Raw genomic sequence first — 27818 nt, forward strand, 5'->3', positions numbered from 1 at the left:
AGGTTTGTCAGATCATATAATTGTGGTATGCAAAATCAAGCTGAGAGGAGTGAAGTGGAACAAGAGAGTGAGGAGCTGTCAGGGAGAGAGACTGAAAGTCGAGAAGCTGAGGATCAAACAAATGGCAGATGAATACGGGGCCAAAGTATGGATGGGGTTAAAAGCAGTGAATTGGAATGAAATGGATCTGGACAGCTTGTGAAATGTATATAGGGACTGCTCTGTTAGGAATGCTAAAGCAGTATGTGGTGTGGCAAGAGCAACAACAAAGAAGAAAGGTATGGCATGGTGGGATGAAGATGTTATCAGAGTAGTAGAGGAAAAGAGGAAGAAGTGGCTAGTGTGGATAAGGATCGGTGGTTCAGCTGAAATAAGATCTGAATATACTGAGAGCAAGAAACATGTAAAGAGACTAGTGAAGAGGAAAATAGGTAAATGATGATCCAGGAAGAAAAATGAATACAAATTACTCTGAAAACAGGAAATTATTCTGGAAAGTGATGCAGAAATATACAAGTGACGGTGGAAAGAAATGTGAAAGCATGAAGGATGTAAGTGGTAGATTATTAACCCATGGCGATGAAGTAAGGATCAGATGTAAAGAATATTTTGAAAGTCTGATGAATGGGAATGGAGAGAGCAAAGCGACTGTTAATATCACTGGTTTTGGAGGTGTACTGAGAAAGAATGCAGTGCCACGATACATGACACTCGCAAAGGTGAAGAATGCTGTGATGCGGCTGAAAAATGGGAAAGCACCTGGAGCTGATGAGGTGTAAGCAGGGATGATTAAGTGTAGTGGAGAGAGTGGAATGAAGTGATTTTTGGAGATGTAAGAAGGCATTGATGAGTGAAACTGTGCCAGCAGAGTGGAAAAGGCATTGACTGTACCCTTAAACAAAAATAAATATGAGCGAAATGAGTGGAAGAATTATCATGGCATAAGTCTAATGAGTGTTGTAGGGAAGAACTATTATAGAGGAAGTAAGACAGATGTCAGAAGTCCTAGTGAGTGATGAACAGGGTGGCTTAAGGAGTGGCAGAGGATGTGTGGATCAAATATTTGCAGAGACAGAGGAGAAGGTATGTGAGATGAACTAGAAGGTGTTTATGGCATTTATGGATCTGGAAAATGCATAAAACAAAGTTGACAGAGAAGGATTGTGGAAGGTTTTGCGCATGTACAGTGTAGACGGTCAGCTGCTAGGTGATGTCAGGAGTTTTCATGATGGTAGGAAGGTATGAGTATGGGTAAATGGGCATCTAAGTGAATGTTTCACGAATGGTGTGGGCGAGCAACGAGGTTGTGTGATGTCCCCATGGTTGTTCAATATATATATATATATATATATTCCCTTATATATATATATATATATATATATATATATATATATATATATATACAGTAGAACCTCTCTCATTCAGATTGTATGGGGGGAAGGGTTGTCCGAATTAGCAGATTGTCCGGACCACCAGGGTAATCTCCAGTTCATACCAAAAACTATCTACATATGGTATGTTTGTTAATTATTAACATATGTGGCATATGTCAACTCTACACAACTGCAAAAGATGAAAGGATACTAAAATAACCAAACTAATCATGTACGATAGTTTTTTACTGCATAATTTACAGGTAAGGCCATGACAAGAAACTAGTCTACATTTTAAATTGTAGTAAGTGACTAAGGCCCATGTAGGCATAAAAATAAATAAATTAATTAACTGTAATATTTGGAATAAAAATAAAACTTATGTAGGCAAAAAATACATTATCATCTTTGGCATATTGATAACGCCCATATGGGCAAGAAGCTAATGTTTGATGTACAAGTACAGCACATCTAAGTATAAAAAATAACCAACAGTAATCATTAAACACTGCAGAATATTCTGACCCATTTTTGTGTAAGCAAACTCCTCCTTTTAACACCTTTATTCACTGGAGAAGCTACACTTGCATTAAGGGGCATGGTAAGGAGGATTAACTTTTGAAATACAGCGAAAAAATATAAATTGTTGGTGAACTAGTTGATGGAACGAATGCTAGTGTGTGTTTAAACAGGCGCCCATGTTGCGACCTAGCGTGATCCGAGACTAAACGAATGACGATCGCTTTCCGCGCCGTTACTGAAAATGACTTTAGAATTACTTTCAACATATTTTTGGAGCTTATTATTTTTAAATTTTGTCCGAATTAACAGAAATCCTGATTAAAGGGGTCCGGACCAAAGAGGTTCTACTGTATATATATATGGATGAAGTGATGAGAGAAGTAAAAACACAAGTAATGGAGAGAGGGATGGCACTGGTAATGAATGGAATATCTTAAATTTGTTGTATGCGGATGATGCAGTAATATCTGCAAATACTGGACGAGAGCTTGATGGACTAGTGTAGATGTCTGTGAGCGTCATGCCTTGAGAGTAAATGTAGAAAAGAGTAAAGTGATGGTAATAGAGAGAGAAGGTGGTTCCCTGTGTGATGTTACAGTGAATGGAGAGAGACTGGAATTGGTGAGAGAGTTCAAATACCTGAGTACAGTGATAAAAAGGGGAGGATAATGTGCAAAGGAAGTGGAGAGTAAGGTCACACAGGGGAGGAAAGTGGATGGTGCTATGAAGGCCTTGATAAGAAACAAAGGCTTGAATGTTGCAGCTGTGTGAGGCTTACATGAAGGAGTGTTAGTGCCAGTTTTAACATACGAATGCGAGACCACAGTGTGGCATGAAAATGAAAAGTCAAGAGTAAGAGCAGTGGAGATGGGAATGCTGACGAATGCATGTGGAGTACTGAAAGTGGATAGGATACGGAATAATGTGATTTGTGAAAGATGCAGAGTGAGGAGGTCTGTGGACACCAGAATCGAAGAGAGTGTACTGAAATGGTTTGGTCATGCTGAGAGAATGGATGACAACAGAGTGGTGAAAAAGTATATCTGAAGGAGGGAGGAGGCGAGGTAGGCAAAGAAGAAGCAGGAGGAATATGGTGGATGAGTGTGTGTGAGGAAGAGAGGTATAGTTGGTGAGGCTAAGGGACTGACGAGAGACCAAGCTGGCTGGATGAAGTTTATGTGAAGAAGTGCATTACCAGGGATTTGGCACACCTTTTAACGTGGCAACGTTCAGACTGGCTCTATCAGATAGGTATAAATGAAGCTACAGAATGTGGTGAAATTTTTTAACCTATCAGATGGAGCCAGGATTTCGAGGGCTTGAATGGTGAGTGAATGGAAGCGTGGCCCAATGAACTGGGCAAACTTTGGCTGTCTGGATGTTGCTACTCCTCACTCTGCGTTAGGGTGGGAAAGGAGGTCCAGATGATGATGATGATGATGATGATTTGTTTCATTTTTTTTTATAATGACTTCATCATCCTTGCATGCACTGGCCTTGGTCACCTAATGGCAGCTCTCTGAAGTGCTCGATCTCAAACAGTTCCTTATTCCTGATGACACAGTTTATGATCTCATTCTAAGTCTTTTTCAGTCTGCCTCCAGCAACTCCACCCTCAATGTTCATATGTCTCACCTGAATACAGGCATGTGCCATCCTTCCTCTCAACTCTTCATTTGCAATCCTAACCCCCTATGCCTGTCATTCATGGACACACTACAAAGCCATCTGATCATTCTCATCTCTGTATGTTTGAGCCTATGAATATCCTCATTACCATACAGCATTGCATTCCTAATGCATGCCACATACAAGATCCACTTAGCACAAAAGGGAGAGCCCTCTCAATGTCAGGAGAGGCAACAATAAACACTATTATTATTATCATTACTATCCATCCCATGATGATGGGTACGACCCAGAAAAAAGTAATTACAAAATAGGGAGAACAATCAACAGTGTCTGTGAAATAAGCCACAAAATCATTACTGTATCATTCTTGAACCCTCTGCCTGTGGCAAATTTCTCTGAGCTGCATAAAACTCTCCGTATTAAGTTGAAGTACTGTACAAAGGTCTTCAATCTTGGTCAAAACATTTACTGTTGTGATTTACAGCTCAAGAGCATAAGAAAATTATCTGCTATCAGCTACAATAAAATGCAAAGTAGGTACTTCACAGCCAAAGGACTAAAATCAGGGCTCCTCATCACATGCTAAAACATCAACACATATACTGTTTGCTTTTTATGTGCTTCAGATTTACCTACCTCGTTCTCTCAATTATTTGGGAAAAAAATATAGTGGTAGTGCAACCTGTCATGTGCAATTTCCAAAATACATAAATACCAGTGACAGGAAAAAGTATCATAAAACAATTACTGTAAAGAGGATCGAAGACAGACTTGGAATGATGTAAGGAGAAAGCAGATATGTATGTATGGTAATTATAGACAGGGATGCAGAGACATCTCAAAAGTGGAGAGTAATGTGTAGAGATGTACTGATACCAAAATTCTGACCAATACCAATACCACAAAATTGGACCGATACCAATACTACTACCAATACCGATACCAGTGCACTGGAGACCAATCTATTAGGCTGTTCCCCATACTCATGCAACTTTCTTTTTTTCAAGCTTGTCATTAAACTACTACGCACCATGTACTCAAAATAATATGATACTTAATAACTGGATATTACCAATAATATATTTTTCATCCCTATAAAACATCCAAATCCTATTTAACAAAATAACTTCCAGTGAGTGATATGCTATGCACTAAATTCCTTTTAAATATCGGTAGTATTGGCAGAAAATCAGCCAATACCGATTCCGATACTCTAAAAATGGGCCGATACCACCGATACCGATACGTCGGAACATTTCTAGTAATGTGGCAACATATTGCTCACAGTCAACAAGAAGGTTGAAATCACTGTTGGGGTATAGACAATAAAGGTAAGTCAAGAGGTAGAATTCAGATCTGTAATAAAAACAAATTACAAAATGCATCAACAAATGAATGGTGTGCCATCATCCCAGCTTTTCCCACTTAAGGATGGGGTGAGGTTCACCCAGAGAGCAAGAACAAACCTGACAGAAAGAGAACTATGCATGGTGTAATGGCAGAAAATAGGCCTCTATTACATCAAAGCTTATTTTTCTTCCATGTGAAGGTGGCATCCCAAAGGATGTGACATTGGCTGATATACCATGCTCTGTGGAGAGGGAGGATACTTCTCATCCAGCGACTGGTCTGAGGCACAGGGTGTCCATGTATTCCACCATAAAGCATGGAAAATGGAACTGCCTCCAAGATTTTATCAAAAGTATGTAAATATATATAGTACAGTATATATATACAGTACATACATGTATGTATGTGTGCTTGTAAGTGTATGTACAATAACAGGTTTCAGCAACAAATATAATGTGCTACATTTATTTGTAAGGGATAAGGGTTGGATTATGATGACGATGACGATGATCATGATCATGGTGATGTCATCAAACACAAGAGGCAATCCTATACAACACATGTCTGCTTTCAAATTTTTTGGATTATCCTCAGGAACAAACGAGCCTTTTCATCCATCTAGCTGTCCCATATACTGGCAAAGATATAGCTCCCTTCTTCTTACACTAACTCACCTGATTTCTTCCTCCAGAGCGGTCTTGAAGAGCTTTAGCAAAAGGTAGTTATCCCGATCATTGGCACCGTAGTTATGCAAAGTGAAGATAACATTCTCAATGAACTTTGTGGTTTTGCCTGGTGGGAGGGCAAAGATGAGAGTGGCTAGGTAGCGAGGCTGGGTCTGTAGCAGGTAGAACAGATGCTGGTAGCCAAGAAGCTTCTCACGAGATTCCTTCTTCAGAGCCTTCAAGAGGAGCGATATAAAATTAGTCAACTACTATACTGTACTGAATTTGGAAAATGTGATACTGATGCAAGTTTAAGAAAAAATTAATTAAACATACTTAGAAAAATACAGTAAAACCTTGATTTAACGGCACCATAGGGGGCCCTGAGCATGCCAAAAAAATGAAATTCCGTTAGATTGGGGCTTACACCTATCAATACCCCCGGAACTCATGCTAACACATTTTAACACATTTTTACGAATATAAACATGTGCAGACATACAAAATCAATAAAAAAAATTTATATTTAGAACAAAAGAAAGCAGGTAGGTGTGGGGTTGTACTGTAGTAAAGTACTGTACAGTAATCCAGGTAAGTACAGTACAGTAAACCAGGTAAGTTAGTTGGCAAGTTGGAGTAGAATAGATGGCACTACATAAATAAGTTCATTAAGTTCTTAAATGTAACCTTACATGCTAATTTTCACTTTGGGGTCAGGCTAGGCAGGAGGAAGACTGGGTGAGCATAAACATACCCAGTTGGCGGGAAACTGCAAACAGACGATAGAGACGCATGAAGCGACCGCCACTTTGGGGGATTTTTAAAAATTTTTTTACATAAATATTCCTCGGGAGATTTGTGCCGTTAGTTTGGGGTTGCCGTTAGAATGAATGCCATTAAATCGAGGTTTTACTGTATAAGGAATACATAAACTGCAGTACCACAGACTATAAAACATGCTTGGGGCAATTCATTTCATTCTTCATAGAGAAGGACGGTTTAGAGCTCTCCATCCCACTCCTTTTAACTGCCTTGTACAGTTGGCCTAAGAAGTGACGGCGGAGTATCCAGAAGTTTTTGGTCAGTGATAGTGCACATCATCATCATCATCCAGACCTCCTTTCCCACCCAAGGGCAGGGTGAGAAGTAGCAATGTCCAGACAGCACAAACTAGCCCAATCCAAATAGGCCACACTTCCATTCACTCATCATTCTAGCCCCCGGAATCCTGGCTCCACTGGATATGCCAAAAAAAACATTCACCAATATTCTTCAGCTTCACACAAACATATCTGGTTGAGTCAATCCGGATGCTGCCATGCTCACAAGGGGTGCCAAAATCCCTGATCATGCATTTCTCCTCACAACATTCATCCAGCCAGCTCGATCTCTTGTCAGTTCCCTAGCCTCACCAACTTCCAAACCTCTCTACCTCAAACACTCATCCACCATATCTCTCCACCTTCTCCTTGGCCTACCTCGCCTCATCCCTCCTTCAAATTCGCTCAGGTAAACCTTTTTCACCACTCTATTGTTATCCATTCTATCCACATGACCATACCATCTCAGGACACTCTCTTCAATTCTGGTGTCCACCGACTTCCTCACTCCACATCTTTCATGAATCACATTATTTCGTATCCTATACACCCTCTGCACTCCACATACATTCCTTAACAGTTACATCTCCACTGTTCTTATTCTTGACTTTTCATTTTCATGCCACACCATAGTCTCACACCTATAAGTTAGAGTTGGCACTAACACTCCCTTATGTAAGCCTCGTGCAGCTGCAACACTCAAGCCTCTGTTTCTTATCAAGACCTTCATTGCATCAGCTACTTTTCCTCCTTGTGTCACTCTACTTTCATCTTCTTTTGCACATTTTCCTCTCTTTTCTACCACTGTACCCAAGTACTTGAACTCTCTCACCAATTCCAGTCTCTCTCCATTCACTGTGACATCACACTGGGAGTCACCTTCTCTCTCAATAACCATCACTTTACTCTTCTCTACATTTACTGTCAAGGCACGACGCTCACAGACATCAGCAAAACTCTGCACTAACCTACCAAGTTCCTGTCTGGTACTTGCAAGCAGTATTGCATCATCAGCATACAACAACTTTGAGATATTCCATCCATCACCATTCATAACCAACGCCATCCCTCTCTCCATTACTCGTGTTTTCACTTCTCTCATCAACCCATCCATATATATATTGAACAACCATGGAGACATCACACAACCTTGTCGCAAGCCCACACCGATTGTGAACCATTCACTTAGATGCCCATTAATCCTAACACATGCTTCGCTACCATCATTAAAACTCTTGACAGTACATAGCAGCTTACCATGTACACCATACATGTGCAAACTTTCCACAATCCCTCTCTGTCTACTTTGTCGTATGCTTTTTCCAGATCCATGAATGCCATAAACACCTTATGGTCCTTCTCACAAGCCTTCTCTGCTATCTGTCTCACTGCAAATACTTGATACACAAATCCTCTGCCACTCCTAAAGCCACCCTGTTCATCACTCACTAGGACTTCTCTCTCTCTTACTTTCTCTATAATAATTCTTCCATATACCTTCCCTACCACACTCAATAAATTTATGCCACGATAATTCTTGCACTCACTTCGCTCACCTTTATTATTGTACAGGGGTACAATCACAGCCTTTTTCCACTCTGCAGGCACAGTTACACTCATCCATGCCTTTTTACATATCTCCAACAAGCACTTCATTCCACTCTCTCCACTATACTTAAGCATCCCTACATACACCTCATCAACCCCAGCTGCTTTCCCATTTTTCAGCCATTTCACAGGCCATAGTGCACATACTCTTCCTTATATCTCTACGAGGTGAAACCTAATACGTAAAATTGTTACAAAAAACAATAAAGCAATGCCAAAGTACCTGCATATTTCAAAATTGTAGGACGCAGTTAGTTAGTTACGATAATAGGAAATCTTAAATGGAACTAATTGAAAATTCACAACTAACGCTCAGGGACAGTCAGGAATAATTTGTGGAGTTCAAATCTGGCATGGCAACACACAATAATCTTTTAGTAGCGTATGACTGAACAAAAGGGCACTTCAATAAACAAACTTAGTAATTATCATTTATAAAATAATTCCCGTTACAATACTAGGGAATAATTTAGTCATTTACTTCCGTTTCCAATGTCTCCATGGACGACGCCAGAAAGCGGGAAGGCGGCATAAGCCAGGAAGCTAAAAATGTTTCAATCAACACGCACGAAAGGAGATAACATTTACTCAAAGACATGTAACCTTTACACTGCTTTGGCCAGTTTTCCATTAAGAAAAATCTCTGGATTATTTAATATAAGCCAGAGGGCTATCGGTGAAAGAAGTATAAAAAAAAGAACCTCGAAATTTGCACCGAGTCGGAGCTCCTTGGAGAATGCTAACTTCTGTCATAGTCTGATATCCTCAGTGCATAATCGATTAGCAAGAGTTATAAAATGCCGAAATTCATAAATAAATCATTGGGTTCAAAACTTCCAAATCAGCATTTTCTGTTCAACAGGACATTACAGTTTATTTATAAAGACAGACATTAAGATTAAAAGATGGAGTAAAAAGTGCGTGCTTCTGCATTGCTAGAGTATATAAACTCATGTTTTGGTCCTGTTTATTACCTAATGTAAGAGAAAAAGGCAGACTTTGGTCCTGTTTATTGCCTAGTTTAAGAGAAAAAGGCAGACTCAGTCATACCTCCATACAACTAAAAATAATTTTGCATCAATTGGGAATAAAGTCGCTAATTATAATTGTTACTGGGGAGAGGAAGATGGAATAAAAGGCGGTATGGTCTTGCTGCTACTGCAGGTAGGGCATCATTACGAAGAATAATTTCATTGTTATGGCATCCTTATTGTTGCTGTATCATCACCACAGCATCTGAAAATACGGTAGTGTATTGCAGTCACAAGAATTTTCCTTAGCCTAACTGGTCTTCAAAAGTAAAGCATCTGTATTTGAAATCCTGGGAAACAAATAAATCAGGAACACGGAGTTATAGGCCTACTGCAAACTGCGCGCGGAGTAATACATTTCACATTCATTCAAATTGGAAAAGGTAACTGTTAACTTCTAATATATCACTGCCTCCTGTTATTCATTTTACATCATTCTTAGCGCGAATAATATATATTTTATTTGATATGATGTGATGAAGGCATTGAATGTTTACTGTATATTCACTGTTTTCACTGAACGTACAGCAGAGCAGAGTGACCGAAGCAATCTGAAACTCTGCCATCACTTCTTGGGGCGACTGTACAACACTAAAAAGAATACATGGGTAGTATTTATTATCCTCTCAATCCAAAGATGGTAATGAGGAACTACAAACAAATAATAATTTAAACACGAAATTGAAAAAACAGTATAAAATTACATGGAAAAAATGAAAAAGTCATAGCCTCACAAAGGACAATCAACATATCAGTCTGAACTTTCTACAACAGAATATTTCAATCTACAGGAACTGTAATGTAAAAGGTGTTGGCTTAGGGTTATCATTATCAGATGGTGTTACCTTTAGATCTCATGGGTGGCTGTAATTAATTGGCAACATTCCTTCATTCATTCTATGAATGAATATTCCCAAATAATATACGGCCAAACAGTCATTCATTCATTCATTCAATACATGAATGAATGAATGTTACCAAATAATATATACCCTGACATTCATTCATTCATTCCATACATTAATGAATGAATAAATGTTACCAAATACAGCCACCTTTGAGGTCTAAAGGTATGCTGCATTGGGGGGGGGGGGGGGGCGCAGAACAGACAGGGTACAATCAAGATGCAAAAGTAAATGGATTTTAGAAAAGAATTTTAATCCTGCATCATATGTAAATGCAAAGACAAATACAAAATCCGTATTACAGTAGCAAAAGAAATTAATAATTCTAATGACTTCTTATTCACTTAAAAATAAGACAATTAACATTCTGTTGAGAGTGTAGTACAAAACTGTGCTTCCTTAAAGCTATCAATTTATATCTATATACCTATATACAGTATATATAAACATTAAATATTAGTGTTCAGTATACCTTCAGTCCTTTTTGTGATCTCATTGACCCAAATTTCAGTGTGTCCCTGGAGCTCTTCTTGTTTTTCTTTGTCCTTGTATCTGGAATATTTGGGTTCATATTCTCTTTGTCCGCTGGCAAAACATCCTGGAGCACAAAATACATTATATAAGACACACAATTTTTGTATTTTGTGAAGTGACATAAGAAACTCTTGTACTGTGGGCAATATTAAATTCACTCTCATTCTGCCACATAAGCAGTAATTTTCCAGGCTACAAATTATCCATTAAAATGAAACGGTGATCTGTTTCATTAATGTATGAGTGCTGTATTTGTATGTTCACATACACCAACAAATGATGAGTGATATGATGGCCTGAGAGAGACTGTTGCTGTAGGGTTTGCACAGCTTGACAGAAAAGAGAGAATATCTGTTATTGTGGTAGGTGGGGGCGCTCACCATCCACTCACTCGATGTAGTGCTGCTCTATGATGTCTGCCCTCTCCTCTCCTCCATCCTTCTTTCCTTTCATCCTCTTCTGTCTTACTTTCCTTCATTCTTTCCATGTCCTTTTGCCTATGGGTAACTTTACACTCCCTCTTCTATCTTTCCTTCATTCTTTCCTCTTCCTTCTGCCTGTGGGTGACTCTATTCTGAGTGACAAGCCAAATGGTTTCCTGTACACAAAGAAACCATTTACTACGCTGGGTGGTAACCATATAACCAAATTTGGCGCCTAGTGGTTTAGTGGGTAATTATTGCACTCCAATCGGATTGAGCCGGTGAAGGTTTATATCCAAGGGGTAGTTGGGGTTGATTGCTCATGTAATGCCACTCAGGGATGAGTGAGGCTGGTCACTCTCATCTTAAATGTCGGGACCAACTGCCTAGCCCTGGGCTCCTACACTCCTCATGGGGCAACGTAGGATTGGATGATGGATGGATGGATGGATGAATATGAATAGCGCTGGGAAGAGGTAACCAATTTAACTTCTAATAATCTGGCACTTCCATTCCAAATTTTCTTCCATACAACAGAGATTCCCACCCCTAATAACACAAGAATTAGTTTAGCAACTAACATAACAAATATCAGTAACTCCAAAGGCTTCTAATAAATATCAGTCATATTTGCATCATCCTAATCCTGGCCTCTTTTCCCACCTAAAAATATGGTTTGGCATAATCCAGAAAACATTGTAAGGGAAAACCATCAACCGCATACCTACTGAAATAGGCCAGACACTAATTCACATGTCAGTCAAGCCCCTAGAATTCTGTGTCTTATGGGCTCATCCATCTGTGCACACATACAAGCAAGCACACATGTATGCAAGCACACACACTCAAGCCTCTCACCGGATTATAAACTAAGGTGGTACCTGGTACAGTGATAGAATGAACTGCTACAAAACATGGTGGTGAAAAAGGAACATAAAAGTGAGTTCAAAGGTGGGAGATGTGGTGAAAAGGATACATAAAAGTGAGTCTGAAGGTGGGAGGAGAGTGTAAGCCAAAATGGATAGATATGGTAAATGAGTGTGTGAGAAAGCATGGTACAGTGCTGTTCAGTTAAGGATGACGATGAGAACTGATAAGGGATTGAAGTGGTTCGATGAATTTTCAATGGAGATGTGCATTACAAGGGTTTAGCTCACAAGACAGGCACTGGACTGACCAAACTTGACCTGACAGGTTGATGTTTAACCCCAGTCTGTCTAGCTGGGTTGAACCATCAACCTCAAATAAGCACCTATACATGTGACGCTGTATTACATGTACAATACAGTACATACACTATGCAGGGAACAGGAACCTCCTTGTAGAAGACAGTGCCTCCCCAGGGCAGGATCAGGGTCTTTTCCCATGGGGAGCTGCAAGGAAATATGAGGAGGTTTGGCTCCTAAGTGAATGTCGTCAGTGCTACCTGATAGTAGTACTATATTATGAAGTGCAAATGTATGGATACTTATGCCTGTGGGGTGGAGTAAGGATTGTGGGGGCTTAAATGGATCGTGCAGCATGGAGAGCCGCCATTAGGTGACCAAGGCCAACGCATGCAAGCATGTTGGAGCCTTTAAAAAATGAAACGGTGAAACGAATGAAACGATGAATGATACATCATGGAGTGTGTGACCCATTTTACCTGGCATACTGATTAGTTCTCCCTCCATCATTTTTCATCTTTTATTGCTTTCTGGAAAGCATCTCACCCCATCTTCAGGTGGGAAAAGAAGTCAGAAAGATGTAGTATACTACATAAATATATACTGTTCTAAGAAACTGCCTGCACTGAGATACTTACTAACAATCGGATATTTTGAGACATACATAACTACCCGGTATAAACACAAGCTGTGTGGTTCCTACCTGTAGTGTGATTCTATTGTGCACTAAAAGACCAATCTTTATGTCTAGCTGGTCCACTTCCAACTCCAGCTGATGGGTGTGACGAATTGTCTTCACTATGTCGCTCTTCACACGCTGAAAAATTATGAGACTAAGTTTGCCATAAACAATAATTTTGATGTACAACTGATGAAATAGTATATGTCTCAGATTTCAGTACTTTTAACATTCAGTCAGAAAGTGGTATCTGGTAATATACAAAATCTAACAAAACACTTGAAAAACAGAGGATTGCATTTTATGAAACCGCTACAAAAAGCAATAAACAGTGCTAAAGCAGAACAGCACTTCACATTGGTAAAAGTAAATCATGTTCTATAGTTAGGACTTAAACTCATGGTTATATGAAAGAATATCGCACACACAGATTAACCCTTGTAGCATTCATGAATAATGCAAACTGTTAATAACTCCTACGCTCCTCATGGGCAACGTAAGATTGGATGATGGATGGATGAATTATAACTTCTCACACAATAACTCTTCTTTTTGTAGTGGTTTTTGTTGTACATCCCTAGGTTCATCTGGATGGGAACCCAATGGACTGAAGAAAACACATACATGTTGAAATGGATATAAAATATCATAAGAGAAGCAACATTCACAAAGGGCATGTTTACAAAGCAATTAATGAAACAGGCATGACAAATATTTCCATTTCAACAGGAGATGGAGATTTCTGTAGCTCAGTGCTTTTACATTAATTTTTATATACTCAACCCATCTTCCAGCAAGACGGATCTCATGCCAACTAAATATACGCAGATGCCACCAAGACTGTCAATTAAATACATGCAGTGAAAAACATCAAAACTTTGCTACGAAATGGAGTCACTGTAAAGGAATACTTTAAATGTCCCTATATCATCCACACTCTCTGGCTAGCAAAATCAACATATCTGAATCCCAAGGAAAGTTTGTGAACACATACAACAATGGGATATAAACATCAAGAGCAAAGAAAACCTGGCACTCTATCTTGTTCAAAACAGATGAGGAAAACCATATGCCCTTGATGTCTAATGGCAAAAGTTTATGAAACTCTTCCTGGTATAATTTCAAAGCCTAAAGGGGCTATCACATGGCACCTCATACGAGGTTTGCCGAGGATATGATGGTAATTCGGAACGGTAAAGTGGTAAAATTGCCGACGATACCATGGACATTTGGAACCCATCTGGATGGATTCCTGCCTAGGATACGATGGGCAAAACAGTGTGACCAAAACCCAGGCTACTCGACAGAGAATATATCATACTGTACTACATTATTAAACATTTAGCCTAACACTGAATACTTATCAATATTTTATTATAAATATCAATCGTTTTGAAGGCCTTATAGAGTTAATATTTCCTATACCGAGGAAACTGTGATGTCGATAAAATATCATGTGTTTACAACTGAGGACTCCACTGCAGGTAGAGTAGACGAACCAGTCGCCACCTGAAAACACCACCACAACAACAACGTACTGATGGCTTTATCATCGATTTCCTGGACAAGGGCAGCTGAATTCGCCCTTATAGAGAAATTGAGGCAGTTCTGCGTGTGTACCAGTTTGCAAACAAAAGTTGCTTCTCCTTATTCTTTACCGAGTCAGCGACAGCGATCACTGTCCACAGTCGCGAGACGGGGCTCTGGCAACAGTGTGAGAAGCATGTCCTTTGCCGAGGATACGAGGAACATGTGTGATAGCGTCCAAGTTTTGTTCCACTTAAATCTTCCTCGGCCGTTCCTGGTACGAGGTAACGTGTGATAGGGCCTTAAGGGGTTAGGTGACTGACTGACAATGGGAGATCTTACAGAAAATATCAGTACTGATATCACTGCAGTGGATACCGTAATATATACTCTACACACATACATCTAAGAAATAACTCTTGCTAAGGATGAATGGGATACTGTTGTTTTATATTTTGTTGTTCATTTGCAGATGGCTAGACCTATAAGGTAAAGGCAGGACCCTACAGTCTAAATGATGTGTGAATGGTTCTGAAGCCCATTTTACCAGAATGATGTTCATATTTCTCCCATTTTCATACTTTTTTTTGTTTCTAGACCCTAACATCATCTTATCTTTAGGCTGGAATAAGGAACAGGTAATATATATGGCTTATCATGCTTCTTCCCAAACAAAGTGGTAAAACTGACTATACATTGGGTATTCCGTCAGCTCATAACTGTGGTAGGTGGGGGTGCTCATCATCCACTCACTCAATGTAGTGCTGCTCTCAGGTGACTGCCTTTTCTTCTCTTCCTTCCTTCCTTCCACTTCTGTCTTTCTTTCCTTCATTCTTTCCTCTTACTTCTGTCTACGGGTGACTCTATGCTGAGTGACATGCCAAATGGTTTCCAGTACACAAGGGTGCACCCAGGAATTTTCTAAGGGGGGGTGCCCGTAGTGGGGTGCGGTCAGGTAATCCGATAATTATGGGGAGGTCACATGCAGGTATAGAGTCAGGGAGCTGCTGGCTCATGTGTTACTCTTTATTTGTACTTACCAATTTTTCATGTATTGTTGTTATCGAAATAAATATACTGTATATAAATTTTTAAAGGATCCAGAGAGCTAAGGGGGGGGGGCCCAGTGGGCCCCCCCCTGGGTGCACCCCTGCCTGTACACCAGGAAACCATTTACTTTGCTGGGTGGTAGCCATATACCGTAACCAAATTATGGCACCTAATGGATTAGTGGGTAATTAAGTTGCTGCAATCAGACTGAGCCAGTGCAGGTTTAATCCAACGGGTGGCTGGGGTTTATTGCTCACGTAATGCCATTCAGGGATGAGCGAGGCTGGTCACTCTCATCTTAAATGTCAGGACCAACTTCCCTAGCCCTGGGCTCCTACACTGCTCATGGGGCAACACTGGATTAGATGATGAATGAATGATATGACATAGCAGCCAACACCCTCTAGTACTACCATCAAGTCATGTCTTCCCCACCTGTCTTCAGTGCCAAATCAGAACTTTGAAAACTTAAGTAAAAAAATGGCCTAGCCTGGTCTACCTTATATGACTGAGTATAGACTGCCACAAAAGCAATTTGGCACACCATTAACCTGAAAGAATCTATTTATTAAACTCCCATTTAGTCAAAGAGGTCAGGCAATACAGATAACAACACAACAAATAAGTTCAACAAACCTGTAATCGGAATTCCTCATCCAAGTCACTGGGTGAGAGATGGAGGAGGTGAATGAATCTACGAATGACAGGAAGAGGAGGATTGGCCTGGTGAGTAAGGGCATGGAGATCCTGCCGAGCCTTATGGGCACGCCATGCACGCTGAACTGCAACAACCTGCCCCACCTGTTGAAATGAAGTTAATGTTTAGTTACAAAATTCTGTCTGTCTATCTATCTATGGCCACACACCTTCATCCTAAAAGAGGCAGACAATTAAGATAGCATAATCATAATTATCATCATCATCACCATCATGTCCTATTTTCCCACCCAAGGATGTGGTGAAATGAGGCAAAGAAAGCAAGGAATGAGTATGAAAGTAGAAAAACTATCAACAACATGTTTGTGACATGTTCCACCTCATAGACCATCCATACAATTCTCTCATTTTGGGAGGATGGGGGAAGGTATTTCTTAAAATGCACCCTCACATGCATGTGCCAGATAGTTGGTGTGCTAGGGGGTGGGCAGGGGAAGGATATGAATGCCCCACCATGGGTCAAACAGAAGGTCGAGATCATCAAATCTAGCATAGTTAAAGTGCTCTTGCCAAGATGCATTTGTGAACACAGTTATACGAAGGCATCCTTTATGGTGTTCAAGAAAAAGAGCTAAGCTTTGTGAGGTCAAGGTCATCAAAGTTTGGCATGGTTGAAATTCTCTAACCAATATGCATCTGTGTATGAAGTTTCATGACGGTATTTTTAACAGCTTCTTCAGAAATGAGCTACAGGCAAAACAGGACAGAAGGGCAGACATGACCAACACTATATTTATGCCCCGGCCATATGCTGTACTGTACACGGCAGGACATTAAAAAAAAGGGGGGGGAGGGGGGTGCATGTGCTTATCTTAAAATGACTCTATGTTTCCACTGAAGGAATCCTCATACTGCAGTTGACTATGTTACAGCTGAAGTTTTCTATGGATTGGAAGCCAATCCAAGTGCCCAAACCAGGTAATTACTTCCCAATTGCTGGAAGCTGTTGGGGCAGTGGGTGGGCGGGGAGATGTACAATATGATTTGTAACAAAGTGAGAGTCTCAGCTTGCACTATGGCTCTATGTACAGTCACTCAGAAGATCACTGAGTGACTGTACATGTGACTAAATATTCCCAGCCTAAGAATGACGATTATGAGGCTAGTTATCAAATCACAGCTACAGTTCTCTCTCATAGTAATACCTCCTAGGGTCAATGGTAGCCCCCCATCCTATGGTGGTCACATGCTCCACCTTACATACTTCATCCAACCAACTTGAACATCTGTCAATTCTCCTGCCTCATTAATTTCCATTTATCATAACTATCCACCTAATTTCTGGACTACCACAGCTCCTCTCATATTTACTATCCCTTCTACATTTATGTTTTCCATATGACTACCATCTTAGCACTCTCACTTGTACCTTGATATCAAGATGCTTCCTTACTTAACACCTTTTCATGAATCATACAATTTCATATCCTATCCACTCTGGAATATATACATACACCACTCTTGACTTTTTCATCTAATACAACAGCTAAGTCTCACAACCATTACCTTAATGTGAGCACACACTCATCCTCATACAATCACACTTAGAACTCTGCTTAGTATCAGGGTCATCACAGCATCCACTATCGTAAACAAATACAATATCTAAACATCAAACTCAAGCATATGACAACAAAATTTGTAGTGTATAGTTACATGCTTGGTGAAGTGCTGTGTAAGCATGTTGAGTCTCCTGCGATGTAGCCAGGCTCTGACAGCTCTCTGCAGTGTAATGACATATGGTTCGGATAATCTGAGCCCAGCACAGTACATGGTGTAGATCTTGCGGGCCCGAACCATATGCCACCAAGACTGTCAATTAAAGTAAATACTTTAAAGTTTCTTCACTAACACAACAATTTTGAAGAACCCTCCATTATTAACAAGATTCTTAAACAAACAGTGCTTATAGCATATACAAGTGGCTCTGATAACTTGGGGAACTGGCAAATCAGGTTTACAAATACTGTACTAAAGGAGCTTTAGTGTACAATTATTTTTCAAGTTAACGTAGACCTGAAGGCAAATAAGAATGCAAAGGAATAGTGACTTACACACGTATAGAAAAATAACTTTATCTCCAACCATCTAACTAACCATCAACCAATCTTTTATTTCTCCATCTGGTGTGGCACCAATATATATCTCCCTTGAGATTTTTCAAGTTTCCTTTAAAAGTGAATTTTTCATGAAGAAGAGCATTAGACACAAAATGCTCGGTCTTAAAGCAATTAAGTACAGTCCGGCCTTGTTATGGTTGTGATATGGTTGCATCAAGTGCAAACCTACTGCTATAGTGAATTATAACAATGTTGATATAACATGGGTTCAATGGGGTTAGGGAGGGTGACCTCAACCATGGAGAGAAAAAAAAAAAAAAAAAAAAAAAAAAAAAAAAAAAAAAAAAGGGGGGGGGGGCAGCCATCTCACTGAAGTTTGTCTTATGCTGGTACATGTCGTCACCAATGGTTTACCCCTCCCACCCAAGACTAGGGGACACTTGGAAGGTCTGGATGATCACTCCACACAAAAAAATATGGTATGAAGTCACTTAATATCCCACACTGAACTATTTTTTATGCATTTGTGCTCTTATTTGGCAACAGCAATGGTGTTTCAGTGGTAATACAACAAAAGGAAGAGGACCACAGCGAATGTAAATACTGGGTGACTATCTGGTATCAGTCAGATGATTGGAGGCCAATTATAGGGGAGGCTCTGTACATAAGGTTGATGATTTCCAAGTCAAAAGTTTCAGTATTTCATACACAGAAAGGTATCACTTCACTTAATATTGCACAATGCACTACTTGTTAAGCACTTGCACTGTTATTTGGCAATATCAATGGTGTTTCAGTGGTCGTTCATGCACAAAATAGAATGAAAGGCAACAATCAGAGCCAATGTAAACGGTGGGAAGCCATCTTGGCTGTCAGCTGAGTAGAGACCTATTATGGGGATGATGATTTCATACAGCTGAAACAATTTCCAGGTCACAAGTTTCAGTACTTCATGCACAAAAAAGTATCACTTCACTTAAAAGTGCACATTATATTATTTATTAAGCACTTGAACTGTTATTTGGTGATAACAGTGGTGCTTCGGTGGCCTTTCATGCAAAAAACAATGAATGGCAACAATTACACCCAGCGCAAACGCTAGGTGGCCATCGTGGCTTGCATGCGTCACCACACTAACACAAAATTTTCAAAAGTGACTGTTGAAAATATTGTTCTTGCGAAAGTGTGACTAATTTTTTAATGTTAAACCAAGACAGGGTGTACTGTACTTTTGAATCATCATTGTGGCGATTTATTACATAATGAGAAGTCATATAACGAGGTCAGACTACAAATCAAAAGAACACAACAGGATAACTGCAGTGGGCCAGTTGGTCTATAATATGAGGTCTGTTCAGAAAGTATGCAACCTTAGGCTCTAAAAAAATAAATAGCTAACCTGTTGAGCTAGGACACTAGTCCTCCATAAAGTAGGACCCTTCTGACTTGACACACAAATCCCAGCATTCTTTCCACTGCCTGAAACAATTTCAAAGTCGGTCTTCGGTACCTCCAGCGGGTGCTGTGTCGCATTCGTAATGATCTCTTCTTTCATATCAAATTGGGAACCCTTCAGTGGAATTTTGAGCTTGGGGAATAACCAAAAGTCACATCAAATCACATCTAGTGAGTAGGGAGCCCGCCGGACCTGCAGGATGCTGTGCTTGGCAATAAATTTCTGAATCAGTTGAGAAGAATGGGTAGGGGCATTGTCACAGTGAAGCTTCCAACCTCCTGCTTTCCAAAGGTCGAGTCTCTTCCGCTGAACTGTGTCGAGAAGACGATGGATATTGTTGAGGTAGTAATGTTTGTTGATAGACTGACTTTCTGTTGGATATTCATGATGCTCAACACCATGACAGTTGAAAAAAACAGTCAACATGTGAGTGGATTTCACCTTGCTGCAGACCTGTCGTGCTTTTTTTGGCCAAGAGAACCAGCTTGCTTCCAACTGGGATGGCTGTGCTTTGGTTTCTGGGTTGTACCCATACAGCCAAGTCTCCTCACCAGTGATAACGGTCTTCAGAAAGTCTGGATCGCGATTTGCACACTCCACCATGTCTTGAGCAATGTTCGCCCAAGAGAGGAGATCATGTCAAATGCAGGAGATACTGAAAACTGACTCTGAAAAATGTTTCAGGCAGTGGAGTGAATGCTGGGCTATGTGTGTCAAGTCAGACAGGGCCTACTTTGAGGGGGATTAGTGTCCTAGCTCAACAGGTCAGCAATTTATTTTTTTGAAAGAACCTAAGGTCGGATACATTCTGAACAGACCTCGTAGGCTACTTGGCAAACCTGTTCCCACAATTGCTGCCAACCATCCACTATCAAAATATAAGTGATGGCAATAGCCAACACAAAATCTTGCATGTCCTATTTGTCCCTTAAGGTTTAAAGAGAGCAATCTCAAGGGAAATGAGTACTGTAATCAGTGAGATGCAATATTTTAAAGGGTAGGATAGTCAGTATTAAAGTGAAAAGGACCATACAGGTACAGTATATGTGCTGCTGAACATGGGCAATTAATAAAAGCTAAATTTCATGGTTGGTGGTAGGTGGTGGTGACCATCATCCACTCACCTGATGTAGTGCTGCCTACTTCTTCCTTAGCCTTTATCACTCTTTTTCTGTGCCTCCCCTCCTCTCTTCCTATTTCTTCCATCTTTCCTGTCACTTCTTATTGCTTTTCTTTCCTTTACAGGTAGCTTTACATTGAGTGACAAGCCAAATGGTTTCCTGTAAGCCAAGAAACCATTTACAATGCTGGGTGGTAACCATATAACAAAACTATACGTGCTCCCTACATGTCAACAAGAGGGTTGGTGGAGGGTTAGTGCCCCTCCCTGTAAAACAAATAACTCAAAGTCAAATGGCCACCCCTTATGGGATTGTGGCATCTGGCAATAGATAGATAGATAGATAAATTTCAAGGTCAAGTCAAGCACAAAATAACCTTTTTCATAACAACCTCAGGTGTAAGTACCTCTGTACAAATATTCTGGCATGAGAAAGAGCTGTTCTTGTGAAATTTATGTGGTGGATAGGGGGAGAAATATTTAAAACACAAAATGAGTATATTCCAAGAATGCCTGAGGATAGGGTGCTAGTTTCTGAAAGCATGGCTGAGAGTTATGTTGAATCGGAATTACCCTAGGTGGTGAAGAGGAGAAGGAATCAAATAATCAGTGAGAGAAAGAAACAGAAGAGAAAAATAAAATGCATGTAGGGAGAGAACAGCTTGAAAACTGCTCTCACTGACTGCCCCTTACCAGGGTATTCACTGAAGAATGCAAGATGTCAGTACAAAAAAGTAAAGTAGTCTTAACTCCTGACCATTTGATGCTCTTTTCTCTCAAGAGTAATTACAAACTAGACACTTCTAAAGAAACATATTGTAGTTTATATACCAAATTAGTTGCAATTCAATAATACCTTCTATCATCCTATCTATCATCCAATCTTTTAGTGCTCCATCAGAACCGTAGAGGCCTGGGATCAGGCTACACAGTCCAGAAATTTAAGGCAAAGATGACCAGTTTTGAGCCCCTGCCAAAATCAATCAATCAATCAATCATTTCCTGTGGCACCGCATGGGATGCATAGGGCCTCGATGAACTCTCTCCACTAATATTTGTCCTCTGCCAAAAATATACAATAAATCCTAACTACTTCTAGGACACAGATATGTTGGGGCCACATCTGGCCCATGCCTTTATCTATCTTACCACCATTAATTTATCTGTTGGATATATCGTTACTGCTGAAGCAATATTTTCAGTTTGCACCGATGCTTTGACGAAAATCTCCTATAATGTAAATTTCAGTGTCTCAAGACTGGACAAGATAGAGCTTGGGGAGACAAAGACTGGACTGAAGCAGTGAGGATGGGAAGCTGGAGAGGAGCACTGTGACTGGCAGTGAGCAGCAAACAGCTGTTTCCTCTCAAGTAAGGAGTCCTGTACAGCAGCAAAGACATTACCTACCTTCAACCCTATGTGTATATGTGAAGTCAGCATTTACCTGTTGTGTCTCTGCTGCCTTACCATTCACATTTACCTATGCTTGTTACAAGTGTTCAGCAACCCGAGTACTTGTGTCCACTCACTAACTCCTCTCACCCAGCATAATGCAGGTATATTGAAACACCTGCAGACATACATTCCTAAAGTCCAAAGATGTTGTGAATCCTAAGTCACATGTGGATCCATTGTTGTGCTACTACTTTTTAGCATTAATGTGTAGGTTTAACTGGTATTAGTTCAGTGGTTTATACTTAAGTGTTACAGTCTCATGTGATGTAGGTTAATTTAGTGTTACAGGTTACAGTGATCATTTACTGTTTAATGTTCATCTATCTATTTACTACTTCCTACTCACTGCCAGACACCTTAATCCTGTAAGGGGTTGCCACAAACAAATCACTTCCATGTCACCTTGTTTCCTTGTCATTTCACTGCCCCCCCCCACCCCCCGAGCTCACACCTCTCTCTATCTTATACCTCTCCATTCCATTCCTCCATCCCATCCTTGGCCTTCCCCTCCCTCTCCTCCCCCTCCACCTCACTCACATACAGTCTCCTCATTATTTGTTAGCTCTCCATCCTCTCCACATGGCCAAACCACCTCAATGTATTTCTCCTAACACTTTCTACCCTATCCACATCACAATGCTCCTTCACTTCCTCCTTTGTCAGTCTGTCTCTATGTAACTCCACATGCTCCTCTCAGCTCATTTCTACTGCTCTCACTCTTTACTTGTGTCCTTCCAACATGGTCCAAGCTTCACTTCCATACATTACAGTTGGTATCACAATACTGTCATGCAGTGACCTAATTACTTCCTTGCTCACTTCCCTATTCCTTATCACTGCATTCAAAGAACCAGCAACCTTTCTCCCTTGATGTACAGACGTCGGAATAAATTTGTTTCCTTTTCCGTGGACTAAGGTGTTTGTAACACTGCTCGACGGAGAGGTATCCCCTCCTCCTCCCTTCCTCTTAGTCCCACACTCCCACTCAACCCCCACACTTTTCTCTCCGACCCCATAACCCCACCCGGTACCCTCCATACTCTCGCTCACAGCCAGCTAGGGGTTTCTGTACTTCAAGCACCTCACTAATTACGTGTAGTCCGAACAACTAATGAAGGAATAGTACGGAATATATCATAAACCAAGTTAGGAAAAGGTTTACTATACTGAGAGAGAGAGAGAGAGAGAGAGAGAAATCCGCTGTGATTAAATGTTGCGGTAGTAGACACCTCTTTTACACACACACACACACACACACACACACACACACAGTTAAAAGACAGGGAGTGACAGGCGGAGAGGGAGAGCGAGTGGAAAAAATGAGAAATAAGAGGACAGTTAAGGAGAAAATAAGAAAGGAAGAGGCAAGGAGAGAACAACGAGAGCTAAGAAAAGAGACAGAGAGTGAGAAAAAGAGACAGTGAGAGGTGAAATGAGATACAAGCAGTGTGAAAAGAAAGAGAAAAGGGAGATGTGAATAAAAAGGCCGGGAGACAGGGAAGTAGAGACAAAAGGGGAGACAGCTGAGAGAAAATGGGAATGGAGCAAACATAGAAATAGGGATAACAAAAGGAGAAAGTGAGAAAGAGAGCTACGGAACTGAATACTTAGAAAGATAACGAGAAAAATTAGATAAGGAGGCAAGGTAACACGGAGGAGGAAGAAAGTGTGTTATTCTTTCAAGGACGCAGGGAAAGAACTAAGCAGGATAAAACGAAAGCATTGAGGCTGAGTAGAACGAATGTAACATTCAAGTAAAATGGGAGGTACAGAAACTGAGAAATTAGAAAAGTTCACTGAGAGAAAGTAGAGATTAAGGGTGGGAAGAAAATAGGTTCATTTTTAGGGCAAGAAAGAGGGGGGGGGGGATGTTAAGTAGGAAGACAAGGGGAAGGAGAGGGAGGGAGGGAGGGAAAGACAGTGGGAAGAGTGGTATGAAAGAAGGGATTTCGGGTGACAGGGAGAGACGGAGAGAGGAGAGAGAAAAAGAGCATGCAGTTATTACTGGAGGAATAATGCAGTGAAGGAAAGGGATTTAGTACAAGTAAAGAAATACAGAGAGAGTAATGGAGAAAAAAGGTGAGACATCTGACAGATGAAATAAGTAAGACAAAGTTGTGACACAGGGAGGGAGAAAGAAAAGATAAGTGAGGTAAGGAGGGAGTGACAGAGGGGGGAGAGAGACGAAGGAAAGGAAAGAGAGGGGAAGGAAGGTAGGGACTGAGCAGACAGCTGTAAAGAAAGGGGAAGGAGGGAAAAGGAAGCTGGGAATGAGACAAAGGATCCAGAGAGAGAGGGGGGGGGGAGTACACAGACAGGCACAGAGAGATAGGTCAACAAATTTTCAGAATGTGTGTGTGTGTGTGTGTGTGTGTGTGTGTGTGTGTGTGTGTGTGTGTGTGTGTGTGCGTGCGCGCTTCTGTCTCTGTGTCACTCCTATAACATTGTTCCATTTTTTTCACCTGCGTGTTTTCTTCCTCTCTGCTTCAGTTTCTTCTCTCACTCACTTTTTTTATCATTATTTCTCCTGATTGTTCTTACCATTCCAAGTCTCTCTCTCTCTCTCTCTCTCTCTTGCAGTATTCTCTTCTTCCCATCCTTTCCATCTCACTTTTATTTCCACCTCTCTTTCTCTTCTCCATCTGACAATTTTACATTCTCTCTCTCTCTCTCTTGTAATAAAGACATTGTTCTCACAGTCTATATCTCCTAAATACGGCCACTTCCTGAGTTGCTGTGGAATTTTGGTCACTTGAAAAAGACATACATAGACTTAAGAAGAGTTCAGGAGACTAAGGTATCAGGTTCGCCTGAGGGCTGTGGGACCTATTTTAGTAGAAACTCGTAGACAACGAGGTCAGCTCATTAAAGTGTTTAAAATCTGAATGGGTTTCACAATCATTACATACAAAGTTGCTTACTCTTAACATGGACCCGGCACACAACTATGGTTGGAAGCTGTAAATAAAAAAAATTATCATTAGAATTACGTGAACACTTTTTCACATGCAAGACCTGCTCCACATGGAACTGACACAACATGGACGTTGTTAACACTACAGTAGAGAAGTTTAAGGGATTCATCGGCAGCATCAAACACTGGAATAAATGTGAACTGGATATGCATTCCCAGGCAAACAAGAAGTATAGTATGGGCTGCAGAGTCATTAACATACTAACTTTTCCTTGTAACTCCTCTGTGTGTGTGTGTATGTGAGTGAGTGAGTGTGTGTGTGTGTGTGTGTGTGTGTGTGTGTGTAAAAAACGTGTCTACTACCGCAACATTTAATCATAGCAGATTTCTCTCTCTCTCTCTCTCTCAGTATAGTAAACCTTTTCCTAACTTGGTTTATGATATATATACTGTGCTATTCCTTCATTAGTTGTTCGGGCTACACGTAATTAGAGAGGTGCTTGAAGTACTGAAACCCCTAGCTGGCTGTGAGCAAGAATATGAAGGGTACCGGGTGGGGTTATGGGGTCGGAGAGAAAAGTGGGGGGGTTGGGTGGGAGTGTGGGACTATGAGGAAGGGACAAGGAGAGGATACCTCTCCGTCGAGCAGTGTTACAAACACCTTAGTCCACGGAAAAGGAAACGAACTTATTTCGACATCTGTACCTTTTCACATATTTCACCCTCTAAATTTCCATGCTTACTGATCACACTACCCAAGTATTTAAATGCACTCACATTTTCCATTTCATCATCATCTAGCCTCACATTCCATTCAGTGACTTCATTTCTCTTGAAGACCATAACATTACTCTTCCCTACATTCACCTTTAGATTCCATTTTTTCACACACTTCTAAACTCATTCACCAAGCCTTGCAGTTAACCTCTGTCTTCACTTAACAATACAGTATCATCTGCAAACAACAGTACAGGGAGTTTCCAAATGCTGCCCTTGTTCATTAGGGATGCTCCAACATCCACTGTCCTACCTTGTATCTCTTTTGTAACCCCATCTATATACAGATTTAACAACCATGGAGACATGACACATCCCTGTTTTAATCCAACATTCAGATAGAGAAGCTCACACAATTCACTATTTACATGCACTAAAGCCTATGCCCCCTCATACATACTCTTAATGGCATTTAGCAACTTCGCATTTACTCCATATATTCTTAATATTCCACATTCCTCATCTATCCACCCTGTCATATGCTTTCTCCAAATCCATGAAGGTCACATACAACATCTTTCTCTTCTCTTGAAACTCTTCCAATAAAGACCTAAGAATGAATATCTGATCTACACAACCTCTTCCCTTCCTAAATCCTCCCTGTTCCTCACCAACTAATTCCTCTGTTACTTCCCTTACTCTGTCAATAAGTATCCTACCATACACATTGTCTATTACCCTAAGAAAACAAATGACCTTATGATAACCTCACACTTCTTCTTCCCCTTCTCCGTTGTACTAAGGAAAAATTATGCCTGACTTCCAATCCTCTGGGACTCTACCTTCTTCCCAGGCCAATCTGCACATCCTCCATATTCATTCTACTACTATCTCTCCCCCATGTTTCAGTATTTCACCATACAGTCCATCAATTCCAGGGACTTTCCCCATTTTGATTTTTTTCACTGCTTCCACTACTTCCATCCTACTGACTTCTTCCTTTCATCTCACCTCCCTTCTTCTCCCAGCCATTACCCAGCCACTTATCCTCACATCACTTTCATTCTCTTTATTCAACAATTCCTGAAGGTGTTCTCTCCAACTGCCCTCTTTTTTTTCCTTCTCCACTAGCAATCTACCATTTTTATCGTTCACTCCCCAACTAACTTCATCATACTGTCTTACTCTCTTTACCTCTCTCCAGAACATTTTCTTAAATTCCCTCAACTTTACTCTCAAATCCCTTCCAAATTCCTTATCCATTCTCTCCTTACTCTCTCTTATTAATCTTTTCACCTCTCTCTCTTCCTTTCTACATATAACTCTCTCTTCCGTCTCTCAACTTCCTCCATACCCCTGCTTCCCATCCACTTGTTATATGCTTTCTTCTTTGGCGCCACAGTTTGCCCCACCTCTTCTTTCCACCATGCTGTTCCTTGCACCCACTTTCATCTTCTCTTCATCCCACACACCACCTCACATGCTGCGCAGATTTCTTCTGTGAATATCTTGCACACCCCTTCCACCTCCTCCAAATCATATTTACCCAATTGCTCCTCCACTTCTCTCTTACATTCTCCCTTTTTTAATGTTCATGTGATCTTGTAATAAACTGTAATTTGTTAAATATGTCTTTACAATACCCAATTGTGTGTGCAGAATGTTAGTCGTCTTTTCTTTATCACGTTAAGAAATCTGAGTCACGTAATTTCCGTTCATGTCAAGCTTATAATACTGGCATTAACTAGACCTTAATCATTTTTTTTTTTTTTTTTTTTTTTTTTTTTTTTTTTTTTTTACTCTGGGCATAGGCTT

General features: G+C 40.5%; 1 protein-coding gene across 1 annotated transcript in view; it reads right to left on the minus strand.

Moving 5' to 3' along the window:
• LOC145412864 (ras GTPase-activating-like protein IQGAP1) overlaps positions 1–27818 on the minus strand; it is a 220163-nt gene that overhangs the window by 62923 nt on the left and 129422 nt on the right. The window contains exons 18-22 of the mRNA XM_080282664.1: positions 17938–18093; positions 16201–16365; positions 13012–13125; positions 10659–10784; positions 5552–5778 (exon numbers count right to left, since the gene is read on the minus strand). Of these exons, the coding sequence (XP_080138790.1) occupies positions 5552–5778; positions 10659–10784; positions 13012–13125; positions 16201–16365; positions 17938–18093 (788 nt within the window). The remainder of the gene's footprint in view (positions 1–5551; positions 5779–10658; positions 10785–13011; positions 13126–16200; positions 16366–17937; positions 18094–27818) is intronic.

The sequence above is a fragment of the Coenobita brevimanus genome, chromosome 94, assembly GCF_032717465.1.
Source record: "Coenobita brevimanus isolate Jiangsu-jjx chromosome 94, ASM3271746v2, whole genome shotgun sequence".
Taxonomy (NCBI): domain Eukaryota; kingdom Metazoa; phylum Arthropoda; class Malacostraca; order Decapoda; family Coenobitidae; genus Coenobita; species Coenobita brevimanus.